The 15840-nt window shown below is 38.8% G+C and overlaps 1 protein-coding gene across 1 annotated transcript in view; it reads left to right on the top strand.

Moving 5' to 3' along the window:
• Positions 1 to 762: 762 nt before the first annotated feature.
• Positions 763 to 15840, top strand: part of CEP192 (centrosomal protein 192kDa) — a 63574-nt gene continuing 48496 nt past the window's right edge. Inside the window, exons 1-12 of the mRNA XM_014938416.1 lie at positions 763 to 980; positions 1422 to 1544; positions 3120 to 3274; positions 4777 to 4823; positions 6293 to 6425; positions 7519 to 7673; positions 10843 to 10983; positions 11243 to 11582; positions 11919 to 12059; positions 14443 to 14507; positions 14588 to 14779; positions 15455 to 15578. Of these exons, the coding sequence (XP_014793902.1) occupies positions 814 to 980; positions 1422 to 1544; positions 3120 to 3274; positions 4777 to 4823; positions 6293 to 6425; positions 7519 to 7673; positions 10843 to 10983; positions 11243 to 11582; positions 11919 to 12059; positions 14443 to 14507; positions 14588 to 14779; positions 15455 to 15578 (1783 nt within the window). The 5' untranslated portion in view covers positions 763 to 813. The remainder of the gene's footprint in view (positions 981 to 1421; positions 1545 to 3119; positions 3275 to 4776; positions 4824 to 6292; positions 6426 to 7518; positions 7674 to 10842; positions 10984 to 11242; positions 11583 to 11918; positions 12060 to 14442; positions 14508 to 14587; positions 14780 to 15454; positions 15579 to 15840) is intronic.

The following is a 15840-nucleotide window of genomic DNA, read 5'->3' as shown; positions in this document are numbered from 1 at the left end:
GTGTGGGCGGGGCGAGGCCGGGCAGGGCGGCGGGCGCGCGGGAGAGCGCGCTCGGCGGGAGCGGCGGTTTGAAGTTTTGGCGGTTGGGCCGCGGTCCCTCGGTCTCCTCTCAGGCGAGTAGCGGCGGGGGGGGGGGGGGTATGCGGGCGACGACTGGGCCTCCTCGGTCATACCTGCAGTGTGGAAGGGAAGGGTAGGGCTGGGCCGATCTCCTCCCGTTTGGGGAGAAGGGGTTGTTGGCTTCGGAGCCGCTTCCCGTCCCGGCCTCCCCCGGGCCGCGGCGGGTGGGGGGGGTGCCACCTGGATGGAGTTCTGAGGGGGAGCAGGGCCCAGGCATGTCCCCGCTGAGGCGGGTAGCGTTAGGCTGACGCCTGGCCAGGGGCGGCCCGGGAGGATCGCCTCAGGGAGTTTGTAACCGCCTGGGTTCCCGCTGCTGTGGAAATGGAGGAAGGGCCGCCTGGGTCCAAGCGGCTTTAGAGGCTAAATATAGGTTGGCACACCGTGCAGCGCAGGTGCTGTTTGACTTGCGGGAGTGCTGCTCTTTTTAGAAAGTCCAAGGCTGCTATGGAGCTCTGCGGCCCCCAGAAGGCTTAGGGGGAAGAGGGCTGGAAATAATTTTTTAAGCGTTTCTGTGGATAAAGTGGGGTGAATGCCAAGGAATGTTGGCTGTGATGTATAAGTAACGTGTTTTTGACAGCGTTACTGTGGCTTGTGTAACTGTACGGTTGTTTTGTTCCTACTTTCAGATGCTGCTGGACCAGGGCTGATCGTGTTGCCAAGCAGAGTGCTATTTTAAGCAACTTGTGCAGGATAATGGAAGACTTCAGAAATATTGCCGATGAGACGTTTCCAAGCTTCTTGGGCCATTCATTGAGTAGCAATGAAAGTGTTGTTTTTGAAAATGTTACTATTTCCTCAAACCCTGGCTTACCTGTTGCAGCTTCAACTGTTGCTAGGAATAAAACGGGCTGTGCCAACAGGTGAGACTATCAGTTAATACCACTTAATAATATAAAAAACAGTTGACTGGTGTGAAACATTTAACTTTGGAAAGGAAAAATTCTTTTGAAAGGTAACAATTAGAAGCCTTTGCTCATTTAACTGATGTCCTGTGGCTTAACAAGATCAGACTTTATGCCCTGTCTTCTAGAAGTGTGCGTTCCAAATAGCACAGCACTAGTCACTAAAAATTGTAATGTGGTATTTCACTAAAGAACTACAGAAGACTGGACAGGATCACTCTGTACACATATGTGTACCGGTAGATGCAGATTTGCTAGAAAATGCTAAAATATTCAAATAATTGAACTTACAGAAGGTGAGTGGCCATCAATATAGCTTTTTTTCCCAGTTTTTTTGGTAATGGGAGAGGTGCATATTAGAGTGATTCTGTTACGTGTTTTTTCTCCCCAACTTTGCAGGCATTCGGATATCTGTGCATCCTACTTAGAGGGGAAATACTCCCTTCCATCAGGATCTACTCACAGTAGTCAGTCACATCCTGAGCCAATGGGGAGATTTGCCCTCAGCTTTTGTGATGACATGTAAGTGAGATAGAATTAGATTTTAACTGTCTTAAAATGCATATACCAGTATGTAGATTTGCATGTACTATAAGCTAATTATGGAATACTTCAGAGTTAAACTGCTCAGCAGCAGCTTCTACTACTGGCCTTTTGATGGCAGTAACTGGAGATCTCATCTGTGCATTAGCCTGATAGCTTAGGGTGCTTGGCAGCCTGGGCAGCTTTTCCTACTAGAACAGCTTCTCTATGTTTTCTGAAGAGGGATTGTGGCAGGATATGCGGAAGCATCCCATGCAATGCTTCCACTTAGATTGTACAGCCCTACGTGAACAGCCTCCTGCTGTTTAATTGAATAATTTGACTTCACGTACATGACAGGAATGAATGTTTAGAAGTGATTTTTTTTTTCTTTTAAACTATAACACTTTGTTTTGTTGTCACACTAATTAAGAATTTCCTAAGTATGATTGATCAATTGACTTATTTGAATCTGGCATGTATTTACATAGTATAATCTAGAATTAAGCTGATGTTTCTGGTTCGTGTCATGTGTGTGAATAATAGTTAGCACTGATTTAAATCTGTTCCAAGTAAGTATCACGCAGTTTGCATACAGAAAGGAAAATAAATTTCTTTTAAATTTGGCTTCTTTGTAGCCTCAGTGATTGCTATTTCTTAGGAAGTAACTAGTGTTAGTGAAATAATTTAGAGAGTGTAACTAAGTGGTGGAAGCTGTTGCAGAGGTTATTCTAACAGAGATCAAATTTGTTCCTACTGTTGCAATAGAAATTGCAGTGGGCATCTTTCTCACTGATAAAATTGTTTTATAGGCAGTATGTCCCTATAAAAACAATGTAAGATTAAAGACAGGGAATCTGCTTCTTGATTGTGTTTAAGTAAAAAAAAATACAAAGCATGGAATATTTGTATTTTAGACTTTTAGAAATATAAATAAAGCTGACATTTGAAATCTAAAGTGAAAGTACGGTTCAGTTCACTCAATGTGGAAATTTTAACATCTTTCATGATTAGCTTATCTGCCTGTGTGGATGCCCTATGAAACCAGAAATAAAAAATAACTTTCCCACAGAATTATAAAAGCTGTTATTTAACAGAACTATATGCAATTTCAGCGAGTCATGTTCTTGATGATTTAGTCCCTAATTTAATGTTAGAATGGGCATGCTGATACTGTGGACTTAGGAGAATCTTGTCTAGGGTTCCACTTGCTCTCAAATGGATCGTGGAACTTGCCTGGAATACACCCTTTTCCTTTTATACTTTTCCCTCTTTTTGCAGAAATGAAAGAGAAGGGAACACACAGAAAAGAAGTAGAGAGGCATATGTCCCATTAAATTTCACTATTTGTTTTTATACATTAGATAGTTAAACTGAAGCCCTTGTAATCTTGCTATTTATTCCTTTACAGGTAATAGGTCTGTAGAAACTGTTCATGGGAGCAGTTCAATTACTAGAGACAAAGGGATTAGAATTGGAGAATTTATCACATCTTTATATAGAGAGATGTTGTATAGTAACATTGATGTATATGTCTCACTGAGTGATTTTTCGTTGAAATAATTCTCTTTCTAGGGAAGTTGCTACACAAGTTAAAGAACCTCAGCCAACTTGTGTTAATTTGAAAGAATCCCACTCAATATACGGAGAGCAAGATCAGAATGTCACTGAGTGTTCAAAAAGCAGTCAAGATACCTTACTTGAGGTATTGCCACTTGAACGATTGGAAGGTATTAAAATTTGAGAAAAATTGTATACTTATTCTCAGTGTAATTAGCTTTTTATGCTGTAGATGTCTTCTCTTGACCCTTCCACTGTTTTACGGGATAGTGTAAATGGATTTTGAAAAAGGATCTCCTTGATTTGAACAAACTGAAAAGAAAGATTGTGGTTGACGCTGTGTTCTTGTATTTGTCCCCAAAGCACAAAGCTAGACAGGAAACTGATGAAAATAATGTTTGATATAAAAATTCTGTAATTAGAATGCTAGTAGGAGTCTGAATTAATTTCAGGAACTTTACTTCTGGAAAAGCTGTGTGTAAGTTGTTTTCTACCCCTTCTCCTTCAATAGGTGTATGTCTATGAGCTTATATTTTAACTATCGTCCCTTTTCTTGCCCTATTCCAACCTGTAATAGGTGATCTTTAGGTGCAGTTACAGAAGCTGAAAACCTACCTATCTAGCAAGATGATACATGAAAAAGTAGTTTGGAATACATCCTGTGAAAACTATGCTTTTTTTGAAGTATGGATAGAGTAGTGGAAGCAATGTAATATTCTGTAGCTTATTTTAAAAGTGTGGCTATTGATATTAAACTTGTTTAGGTTTTTTTGCTAATGCCAATCCTGTGATTAAATTCCACTTGTTGCTTTAAGTTCAGTAAATGTACTTAGTAAATATATACATCCAGTAGTAACCTTTTTCTAAGCTTTATCTGAATATTTGCTTAGGTTTTTGTGAAGTAAGTATTAATACTTTAATAGAGTACATATTCAATTAGAAAGTACTGTGGTTTGTAATCTAAATGAGCCCTTATAAAACACACTTCTAACAGACAAGTGTTGACTATAACTATACTTACTAGTGTAGTCTTAAAGCGGCAGTAACTATGGCAACAAAAATCATGATGCTTTGGAAAACTGGGGCTGCCCTGTGTTTTTGGACTTAATAGTGCCTGAACGCATTTAGTTAATTAGTTTTAACTTGCTGTTTGTTCAAGGTTTAGGATTCTAGTCTGGAAACTGCCTTTTATTCCCATATTTTATTTAAGAATTAGGAACCTTTTTTGCTAAAATCTGTATCTGCCTGTCTAAAATTTTCTCAGTCATGTGGTACTTGGAATTGAATATAACACAAAGACAAAAGAAAGCTTCTTACAAGTGATCCAAAGAAAACTGGCCCAATAGGTGAAATGTAACAGTGGATCAGAACACTTGCTCCTGCTTCTGCTAGCATAGTCTGGGAGTCCTTGCTTTTTTTGCACTGCCTTGTAGAAATCCTGAAGGCAGTAATTGTCTTCCATAATTTTTACAGTTTTAGCCCTGATGAAGCCCTGCCTTTTTAGTTACTCCAAATACTTTGGTCATTGTTATGAGAACATGTAAAGTTTGGTATTGTGAAAACATGTTTGCTGCTTATTTATTCAAGAGGCTTGGTCTGCTTGGATAGTTAGCACTTAGTAGCATAACATAACATAATAAAGTACTGATTATGCTACATTCTTTTGTTCCAGATTTGTCCACTGGAATATGTGTTCTTCCGGACAGTAAGAATAACAAGGTAGAACCTTTTCTAAATATAGTGAAATTAAAAAAAAATATTAATATTAATCTGTACTAGACTTAATTATGTGAGAGAAGGAGGGAGGGGATTGAACTGTGTTTCTTGTCTTGTTGTGTATCCCTTAAATTTCTAATGGTGCTAGCAGGCTGAATGTGTTATGCCTCACTTTGTCTCCTTTTTGCAGATCACTTAACATAATTAGTACCATGGGAGCATGACTCCACTTAATCTTTCCCAAATGTGAAAGTTGTTGTTCATTCCTAGCCTCTGCTCTCTTGTAGTTCTTTATCCATGTAAGGACCTTACATTTTATCCCAATTGTAGTTTAGCTTGGTAAAAAGCTGCCTAATGAACTTTTTGGAGTGCTTTTGGAGTAGATGATATCAACCTGATTTGAGTGGCCCCTTACTTGTTAATTACTTTGAGGAATGTTAGCTCAGATGACTTCTTCAGTGTCATCAACATCAAAAACTGCACCTTTTGTAAGAAAACAATCATCTTGCTGCCTCTGGATGGTGGGGGTCTTTTTTTGTGTGTGTCTATCCTAGAACTAGCAAATAGCTGCTGGTATTGACAGGTAGGGCTATGCTTCAGCTGCTTTTATCTACTGTATTAGAGAAGCTGACAATTACGGGCAGAGAGATGCAAGGCAGACAGGAATGGGAGATCTTGTGGTCCTCACAGAAAATATGCCTCGGGCTGTATGTGCTCCTTAATGTGTCAGCTGGTATTTACTACATTGGTTTAGTTTTCTTTTGTTTGATTTTTCTAAAGCCCACGGTAGTCAGTGAGTTGCAGTGAAATGCTCACAGGCTGAAAACCATAATTCAAGTCTCTTTCAAATTTTTTACTTTCTGAACTTTGGCTTTTTTGCTGTCTGTCAAAGGTGACAAAGAATGTGAGACTAAATCCAAAACAGACATTACATCATACTTTTTTTAAAAAAATCGTCCAGGTATATAAAAGATACAATATTTACAGTTAGCTAGACTCAGCTGAAATACTACTTTACTAGTAATTTAGTGTGCTCATTTGAAGATGTTATCAATAAAGGGTTGATCTAGGTGTATGATTTCTGAAGAAGCACTGTTTTAGCAGCATAGGAAACTTGATAGTTGTCTTTGGACTTTTACGTTGGGATTGCAGCTTAATGAATGGGAGGGGCCCTTTTTTTTCAAGTTTAAACCTTTTAATGCAATGGTTCAGTATTTTATTTTTGAGGTTTTTTAAGTTTGGTGTTATTCAGAAGCTTTTCCCTCTTTCTACTTTATGATTTCTTTATTTCTTGCATTATCCATTCTGGAAGCTAGCAGGCAAAGTCCATTGGAATGAGGATGTTTGCTGGGATAAGTAGGAAAAAAGAAAAGGGAGGGGGAGAGTTTTGGAATATTATTATTCTCATTAATTGTTTATTATTATATAATAGCTAGTAACTCAAAACATTTCTGTATGGATGCTTTTCACAGGTTGGTCCACCTGAACCTACTGAAAAGCTGATCGAAGGTGAAATCTCAAGTGATCATCTTAGCAATAGCCTTTCAAGTTTTTTGGAAAATGAGAAACTCTCATCTCTTACAAACTCAGAAGAAGATTCCACTGGTAAGTGTATTTCTAACTCTGGGTAGCTGAGTCTAGAATTCTGACACAATGTTATTGCATACTTAAGAATGATATTGTTTTACTGAAATATTTAACATAGGATTATGCTTGATCAAAAAACAGTATTAAGAATATTAAACTGGTTATTTTGAAATTGGTTATGGAATTTGTCAGAGAAAATCACAATTGGAAATTTAATCTAAACCAGTTCTCAGTCACTGTTAATGAAAAATACAAGTAGAAATGTGGGCATTCATTTAAGAAAGTGGTGACCCCAGCTACATTTTCAGTTTAGATTGATAGACGTAAACTTTTATGATGAACATGTACATGCAGTTAGAATTTTACTTAAGTTTCAGTTCTCTTTAGATGCCACACATGCACAGTGACACCTGAGTCAGAAGTCTAGTTTACATGCAGAGATAAAAGAGCTTGAGTTCTGTATAAGTAAACGAGAGTTTTGAAGTTTCTGTGCCCTTCCAGTGGCTGCTGCTGAAGGACAAACAGGCTCTTCTTTATTAATGCAGTTGACTTTGCACATAGCATGAAGGATGACAGGCTATGTCCTCAGATGCACCAAGAATGAGGAAGGCAGAGTGATAAATAGTTTTACTGCTCTCTTAGGATCAAGCAGCCCTGCATTCATGTAGGGTTACTGGATTTCTCCCTGTTATATCTGCAGATATCATGACTTTCTTTTGAAGTCTTTTCTTTATCACATAGCTTCATTTGTGCATTAAGCGTATAAAAATGTTACATATATTTTAATTTACACGTATGTATATCACTTGCTGGTTGGAATGTGGTTATGTACAGATCATGTGAAGGAAGATGAGTAACTTGATAGCCTGGGAGCTGACATGCTAGCTTACAGTCACCTTGTGTTGCTGTATATTGCTAGTCACGGAATAAGACAATTACATGTTTCTGTGACCTAATTATTTTAAGGGAAAAACAAGGTAATTTCGCTCTGACTGTGTGAGTATATTGTGAGACTCCATGTATTAAAAATTATGGAGTTGCTTTGATAGTATGTCAGGTGATATAAAATGTTCACAGAAGGTGAATAGGATATTTTCTTCTGTTTCAATAGATGATGATATTGATGATGAAGAATTCTTCGATAACCAACTAGAAGCCTATTTCGAGCAGATGATAAAACCGGAAATGACAAGAGGAAGCATCGACATAGAGAAGCTCTCAGAATGCTGTATGGCACTGAAGCTTTCTGAAAAGGGCTTATTTCAAGTAGGTTTAAAGTTCAAAGCTCAGCATGCCCAGTGGCCCTTAAGCATGGTAGCATTGTTGACGGCTGTCTGCCAGGGTGAACTAGGTTTTACTTCTTTCCTGACAAACCCAAATACTGTCCAACAAATAGCCTGTACAGCAAAGAATTCTTTTTAAATTTAAGGGTAACAAATGCAGCTCTAAACTAGAAACAAAGCCATTTGAGTGAGCTTCTGACTGCTGTTTGCTCTGCAAGGTTTTACTTGAGAGGGAAGAAAATGAAAGGAGCTAGGTATCTATTTTTGTATTTATTTTTTAATTTTCCTCTTCCTTGTAGTGCAGAGCTAGCAGCTGATTCATCTCCTTGTTACTGAAAGTCTTGCTGTTAATGAGATAAGGTGGAATTAGGCTGGCTGTCCCAAGAGGCATTAGTCAGGAACACTTGCAGCAAAGCTGAAGAGCTTCCTATTATGGTGTCTCCTTTATTCAAGTCTCCATTCAGGCTTTGTACCTGTCTCTAACCCTGCTCCTCACACTCCTCTTTGTCCTGTGCATAGTCTTCTCCTTTCTCCTGATAAGTAGCTCTGGTAGAGAACCTTGTACAGTCAATTCTCTTATCTTTGCAAAAACAAACCAACCCCCGGACTCTTAAGACTGGATTTCTGTCCCTTCTTTGGGATGATGGAGACCTGTCCTCAAAGAAATCATGTAATACCTAATATAGCATCAGTAGTATTTCCTGAACAGCTGTTTCCTGACTTTTTCTGCTGGACTACTAAATACTACATTTCTTAATCCTTACTACAAAAGTAAAAATTGCGTTCAGGGTTTTGGATTGTTTATGCTGGTCATAACTTATTGTACCTCTGAGGCATTCTTTTGAATGCTTTAAGGGATGAATGTTTCTTATACACCTTGCTTCCCCTCTCAGCTTCTTAGTGGTGGCTTTTAGTGTCAGAGATTGTAAAATGTTTGTAGATAAGCATTTCGGATGTTCTCAAGTCCACTAAGGGAAATTATATTATATAAGTATATATATTATATTATATAACTAGGCTGAAGCCTCTACTGATACCATTGTCTTGTGGTGGCATGATTTTAATTTTGATTACTAGCCTCTGAATGCAAAGGATTTTTGATGAGAGAGAAATCTCCATAAGCAATACCCATGAAATGCTTGCTTTACCCTATCCCCTCCAGTCTCAGCAAGCTGGTCAGCTGAACTGAAACTAAGGCCATCTTTTGATCTCTCTTGTAACTTGCTTGTAATGTCCAGGAGATGGGCCTATTGTCTGTGCAGGAATTGCTTAGTTTTAATCTGATGGTTCTGTGACAAAACTACTTTCACTAGTTTACCTTGTTGCTATACTCAATTAGAGTTACAGTTTTAACTGCAACAAAATTCAAAGAACAGAATGGAATTTCCTTTTCAGACCTGAATTAAATTTCTTTTCAATGAGTTTAATCAGCTACTGACAAAAGATTCTGTTTTACTTTTTGTTTCTGTAACTATTAAGGTAACATGCTGGCACTTAATTTCCATCATGCAATTAGTTTATAAAATCTTTGTAATCACTGCTTTAGCTTGGATAGCAATTTCCAAAGTTTTATTAAGCCTATAGTAATGCAGAGACTCGTTTTTCCAGGAGAGTCTCTTAAATAAGTGGTCAGAGTGTGAAAGGTAAGCGTAGAGCAGCAACCGGCTGGCTTGTGGTTTATCTTTGAGCAGCAGTTAGTTCCATTACCTGCACCTGGGGAAGAAGAATGTCAGGCACCAATACAGGTTAGGGGTGGACCCGCTAGAGGCAACTACCGAAGAGAAAGATCTAGGGGTCCTGGTGGACAGTAAAATGGCAATGAGTAAACAGTGTGCTCTTGCGGCCAGGAAGGCCAATGGTATCTTGGGTTGTATAGGGAAGAGTGTAGCCAGCAGGTCAAGGGAAGTCATTCTCCCCCTCTACTCTGCACTGGTGAGGCCACAACTGGAGTACTGTGTCCAGTTCTGGGCTCCCCAGTTCAAGAGGGACAGGGAACTACTAGAAAGAGTCCAGCGTAGGGCTACAAAGATGATTCAAGGATTGGAGCATCTCCCTTATGAGGAGAGACTGAGAGAGCTGGGACTCTTTAGTCTGGAGAAGAGAAGGCTGAGGGGAGACCTTATCAACGCCTACAAGTATCTCAAGGGAGGGTTGAAGGAGGAGGGAGCCAGACTCTTTTCAGTGGTTCCCACCGAGAGGACGAGGGGCAACGGGCACAAGTTGGAACATAAGAGGTTCCACTCAAATATGAGGAGAAACTTCTTCACGGTGAGGGTGACAGAGCCCTGGAACAGGCTGCCCAGGGAGGTTGTGGAGTCCCCTTCTTTGGAGATTTTCAAAACCCGCCTGGATGCAGTCCTGAGTAACATGCTCTAGCTCTAGGCAATCCTGCTTCAGCAGGGGAGTTGGACTAGATGATCTCTATGGTCCCTTCCAACTCTAGAAATTCAAAAAAAAAAACAGAGTGCCAGGGATTAAATGCCTTTTCATTTTTTTGGCTTTGCAATGATGGAAGTGATGCTGGCAGTTGCGTGCTTGACCAGAATGGGAAAGTGTGATTGATTTAAACAGTTAAATGAACTGTAGCTTCTGAAATTTCAGGAATTTCCCAACTGACATCAGAGTTTCCAAGCTGTGCAAAGTGGTGTTAACCCTGTAAAGGCAGTCTGCATAGACTGCCAGTTTCTGATCTATGGCTGTACGTGAAGAAGGGGATAGGTGGTTGTTTGAAGAATAACACAGTTCTGCTCTCTGACCTCAGGTCTTTGCTACCTCTATAAGACATTACTGCTTCACTGCCATTGTGGATAAAGGGTGGGGGACATACCACAGGTTCTGACTTGGATTTGGAGGCCTCATCCAGCAGTAGGTCAACCAGAAGGTGAAAGCAGTAGCATGGTGCTACATAGGAAAGAAAGGATGTAGTAGGAGTAAGACATCCTCCATCTTCTTGCTGTGTGTGCCCTTGGAGGCAGATACATGGATTGGCATAGCCAGGAAATATTGTCCTTAGTGATGGTGCTAGCAGCTAGAGATGCCTCTGGCAGTGGCACATGAGCGAACAAAGTATGATAATCTCATTGTAAAAACGACTGTAATGTTGGTTTTTTTGGTTTTTTTAGTGTAACTTAATTTTTTTTTTTTTTTTAAAGGAGAACTTTCAGGTTCCTGACACTTATCAGGCTGTAACAGGAGTAGACTCTGGGAATGCTAGTGATGAAGATTCACAAAATCAAGGGGTACCTGGATGTCCTGCGCAAAAAGAAATGCTTCCCAGAGCAGTACATCAACTGGTATGAAACTGTCATTTAAATTTCTGTTAAAGGTATAGAGTAACATGCTAATAGAAGATGGCAGTGTGTTTGAAAACTTGTTAGAGGTTGAACTAACAACCCAAACTTTGTTCACAAAAGAATGAATAACATCATTTTGTATTTTAGATAAATTTTTTTCAAACATATTTAACTCAGACTGTTTTGTACCTAGAACTGTTAGCACAAACAGTTAACAACTGCACTTTTGACACTTATCAAATTATTTTTGTTCTCCAAGAATTCCATGGCTACTGGAGATGTGTTAGATTCCCGCACTACTCCTGATTTGCGATTAGATTCAATGTATCTTCAGTGTATGGGCAGCCATAAAGCAGATGTGTCGGATGCCCCTCCACAGCAAGAAGTGCAGACCTCTGAGTGTCAGGCTGCTGCTCCTGATGCAGAAGTGCAACACACAGCAAGAGGATTGTTGGGGCACAGCACCACTCCTAAATGTGTTCTTAGTGCAAATGCACCTCAGACAGATGCATCTGAATGTGAAGTTGGTCTTGCTGATACTTACCTGTCTCCAACTGCAGACAGCTGTGAGAACATAAGTTTAGCTACAACAGACAAAGGTAGGTTGCTTTAGATATAACCCATCTATTCAATTCTTACCAGACCCTATATGGAAAATGAAATAGAATAGTAAGCTATGCTTTTTTCTTTAGTTGTGCAAGTTGGTAATAAAAACCAATATAACATGAATACATTTTGACTTGTTTTTCCTTTTAAAAAGTACAGTGTTGTGTATTGCATTAGCTGTTGTTTATTTGATGATGAAACTAGTTTAAGCTTGCAGTTGTAGCAACTTGATCTGTGTTGTTTTCGAACTCCTTAATCTTAAACTTAAGGGACTTTGCCGTATTCCTTTTTATTTCAATCAACAGTGTAGCATTTGATATATATTTCAGGTGATTTACCACACAGCATTGTCTACCAAAATGAAGAGGGCAAATGGGTGACTGATCTTGCGTATTATACTTCGTTTGATGAAGAACAAGATTTAAATCTGTCTGAAGAGGATAAAATAAACGAGGAGTTCATTACTGGATGTATGTAACCTTTTTCCTTCTTAGCTGTTGTTATCTGTAATAGTGTTAAGTAAACTTTCTTCCTTTCTCCCCCCCTGACTCACTCCAACAAATCAGTATTTGGTGTTGCAAAGCCTCCAGGCTTTAGATGCTACAAATAATTTGGAAGATGATGTTGCTAGTAGCCTACAATGATGTTATCAATAGTTATAGTTGATAACATCTTTCCGTGTTTCCTACCCTTCCCATGTAGTGTCTTTTGTTTTGTTTCAAAAAGTATTCTAATGTGTTGCTGATACCTATTCTATGAACAAAAGTAACTCCTGTAGTTGTCATTTCCACAATTTTTCCTGTGGACTTCAATTCTTGTTATCCTTTCTTTCAACAAAGTATTCATTCTGTACTGCATGATGGTTATAAGACAGGAAATAATTGTAAACAAGAAATTCCTACAAAATCAGCTAGAATGTGAAAAGAGCTGCTGGATTCACTAGCTGGTGATATTTTTTTTTTTTGGTATGAATCCCTTGGGGAGTGTCTTGATGCTAGCAAATGGTACTCGTACTGAAAAATGTTGGCGCCTGTTGAGGGGCTTTATTAGACTCTTGCCTTCTAACAAATTCCAGGCTTTATGAACCTCTGTTTAAAGTTTATTTTCCTTAAGCTATCTCAGACTGATCTTCATGAGAGTCTATGTTTGTCATACAAGCTTGGATAGTATGCACGTACTACTGTAGACAAGTAATTTCTTAGCAACAAAATGTCATCTGGTCATCTGTTTTACTAGGCAGATTCAAGCAATGTGTGCCACAGTATTTCTCCCAGTCTCTTCTAGTTTCTAAAGTTCATATATGGGTGGGCTAACGTATCCTAAAGATGTCAATGGTCTGCTCAAGGCTCTTCTTTCAAAGAGAATGCTGTATTTGGTGCTGTCTAAAATTGTTTATTTTGAATGAGTTATCAAACAGGGCTGATTGGTTGAAATAATGTTTTTTAACATTGTAGTGGTTTTCTGCTGGAACAAGCAAGTATGATCATTTGGTAGGAACTTCCTTATCTACTATGTCAGTAAAGCATAGGAGCAAAAGCTTCTCTTGTCAAATGCCAGGATATTTCAAACACTTTCATGCATCTCAGACTTGGCTTCTAAAGTGATTAGAATATTTGACTGTTGTAAATTTTTCCAAGGCTGTTTAGCTTTTCCCCATCTGATGGGTTTTCAACCTGTTTGCACAGCAGAAGACATGCACTTACAGATTCAATGTGGTTAGCGTTTTTCTGGATGCTAAGTTTGCCTCTCTGTCTGCAATGCTCAAGTGTGATGCTTGATTGGTAGGGACAGAAAGGAAATGTTACATTTGATGCTTCGGAGACTCATTTATGACATGTCTGTCAGCAAACTGTGCACATGGTGTATTCTTGCATAGAATAGTGCAGGATTGCTCACTTGACAGTTTGGTGCTTCAGGAAGTCTTCAGAGAACTGTATGGTTTAGAGGATTAAGGAAGAACTGATACTAGAGTTCAACTGGCTATAACAATGTGTCTTTGATAGTGCTAGGTTGCCTTTAGGAGACGAGGTTGGATTGCTTAATAAAGATGTTTTCCAACTTTGTTTCTGTCCTCAGAGTACACATTGTGGCTTCCTATAAGTAATTTTATGGACAAAACTTACATTCACTTTACAATTTGTGGTGATTCTTGATTTATTCTTTCATTTGCCCCGTGTCTTCTAGGACTAGGGATGCTGTGTGTACAAGGCCACAGATTTTATAGGTTTTGATGGGCTTAATGATACATTAACATTGAAATAAGGTAGTAGAGCAATTTCTCTTCATCAGCAGTTTTTCACAACATTTTGCTGAAGAGACTTGAAGTGTTCATTGTTCTGTAAATGGTAATTGTGAAAATAATATAGGCATTTGAATTTAAAAGAAGTATTGATTTATTTGGCCTATTAATTTGCACAGTTATTTTGTGAACTGGTACAAACCAGTCTGTTCCTTTTGCTTCCATTCACAGGCACCACATTGATGAAATCTTCAAGTGTAGTAAAAGTTTGTTCGGAAGTAGCCATGTGATGGTCAATTCTAGCTAGTGTGGTTAGCATAACCTATGAAAAGTTTGCTTTGGGGTTAAGGCTGTAAGAGACTTTATTAACCACTAAGTTAGTTAGCTAAATGCTTCTTTTACTTTGGCTCCTAAAGATCCAGGGAGTACTCTTGTAAAACGAATTTCATGAATTTTTCTCACCATAACAGGATGAAATAACTTCTAGTGTGTCCCAAATTGTCTCAGACGCAGAATTAAATATTGCAATATCTGTCCCTCAAAATTTAAAGATGCAAAATAGTGCACTTAATAACTTATGCCTGATTTTAATAAATGTTCTCTTTGGTTTTAAGCTGAAGCAGCAGCTATGATTGCACAAGACCAGGAAGAATTTGAGAAAGCACGCAAACTTGTGCAGGTAACTAATTATCTGAATGTAAAAGAATAGTTCTCTAATTTATTTGCAAATTACAACTTCTGAATTGTCTTTGTCTGCAGGTGGGAAAAGCAGACATTCTAAGCGCATCTGAATTAGCAGATACTTCATGGAAATCTGCCAATAGCTGCATTCTGCCGAGAACATCAGATCTGGATAAAGATGCCAGTTATCTACGTCTGTCTTTAGGGGAGTTCTTTGGTCAGAGATCTGAAGCTCTTGGTTGCCTTGGTGGAGGCAGTGATGTGAAACGGGTATGTAGCTTGATATTAATACTAAAACATAAGGAAAGGACAAGAATTGAATGAAATGCTGCTCACACAGGTGTATTTGAACAGTGAGGGTCTTTGAATGGCTGTTGATAGTTGATGTGCTGTCTAGGCAAATCCCCAACTTCAGTAACAATGTAGTCATCTAGACCCTAACTTACCAACATACTTCTGTATGCTTCTTGCATCTATCTGATACCTGTCTCTTCTCTTATTTGCTGTTGGTAGACAGTATCTCATGTGTGTTGCAGACAAAAAAAAAAAAGTGGGTGGGTAGTGTGTGCAATGGAACAAGTCAAATATCCTTGTGTAATTCTGTCGTGCCCTGGTGAATTGGTAGAGTTAGCATGTTCTATCCTGGTGCATTCAGAGGCTGAGTGACAGAGCATGCCTGCAGGCAGAGGTGATGAGAGCATATGTATGTTCTTTTGTAGAACTGGTATATATAAGTTGTTAGTTTGTTTTATATTTATATTGGAAGTATTTGGATTAAGCATTTGCAACGCTAGGAGGCATATGTTATTTCTCAGTGGCATGAAAGCCAAACATCAACTAGGGAGCCACTGTGGCTGAATGTGCTTTGCAAGGCCACTGAACCTATTTATTAATGATTAAATTTACTGATGGTTTATTCTGGGGTATATATATTTTTTTTTATAGCCATCTTTTGGATACTATATTACATCTCCGAAGAAAAGACAACCTGTTGCTTTGCTAAGACAATCTGATTCATCAGGAAGTCACGTCACCCAAGAGATTTCACAGTTATCTGAGGTCTTTTCAGGTAATTATAAAACAGAAGGGTCAGCCCTAGACAGTAGTTATAACAATAGTTAAGAATTTCTTGTATGTAACTATTAAAGACTACTAAGAGTAATCCATGATAGAAAGACTCCATAGTTTTCATTCACCAAATACCTTTTCTGCTGTAAGCACCTCTCCCACCCCTCCTTACCCCAGAAAACCACAGAACCTAAACCATACTAAGTACTGTCCTGAATTGTTTTGGATATTTCAGCATTTTCAGATACTGGATAATTACCAGG

Source organism: Calidris pugnax, unplaced genomic scaffold (genome assembly GCF_001431845.1).
Source record: "Calidris pugnax isolate Ruff unplaced genomic scaffold, ASM143184v1 scaffold13, whole genome shotgun sequence".
Taxonomy (NCBI): Eukaryota; Metazoa; Chordata; class Aves; order Charadriiformes; family Scolopacidae; genus Calidris; species Calidris pugnax.
Note: the sequence above shows the minus strand (reverse complement) of the source record. Positions and strands in the feature narration are given on the sequence as shown.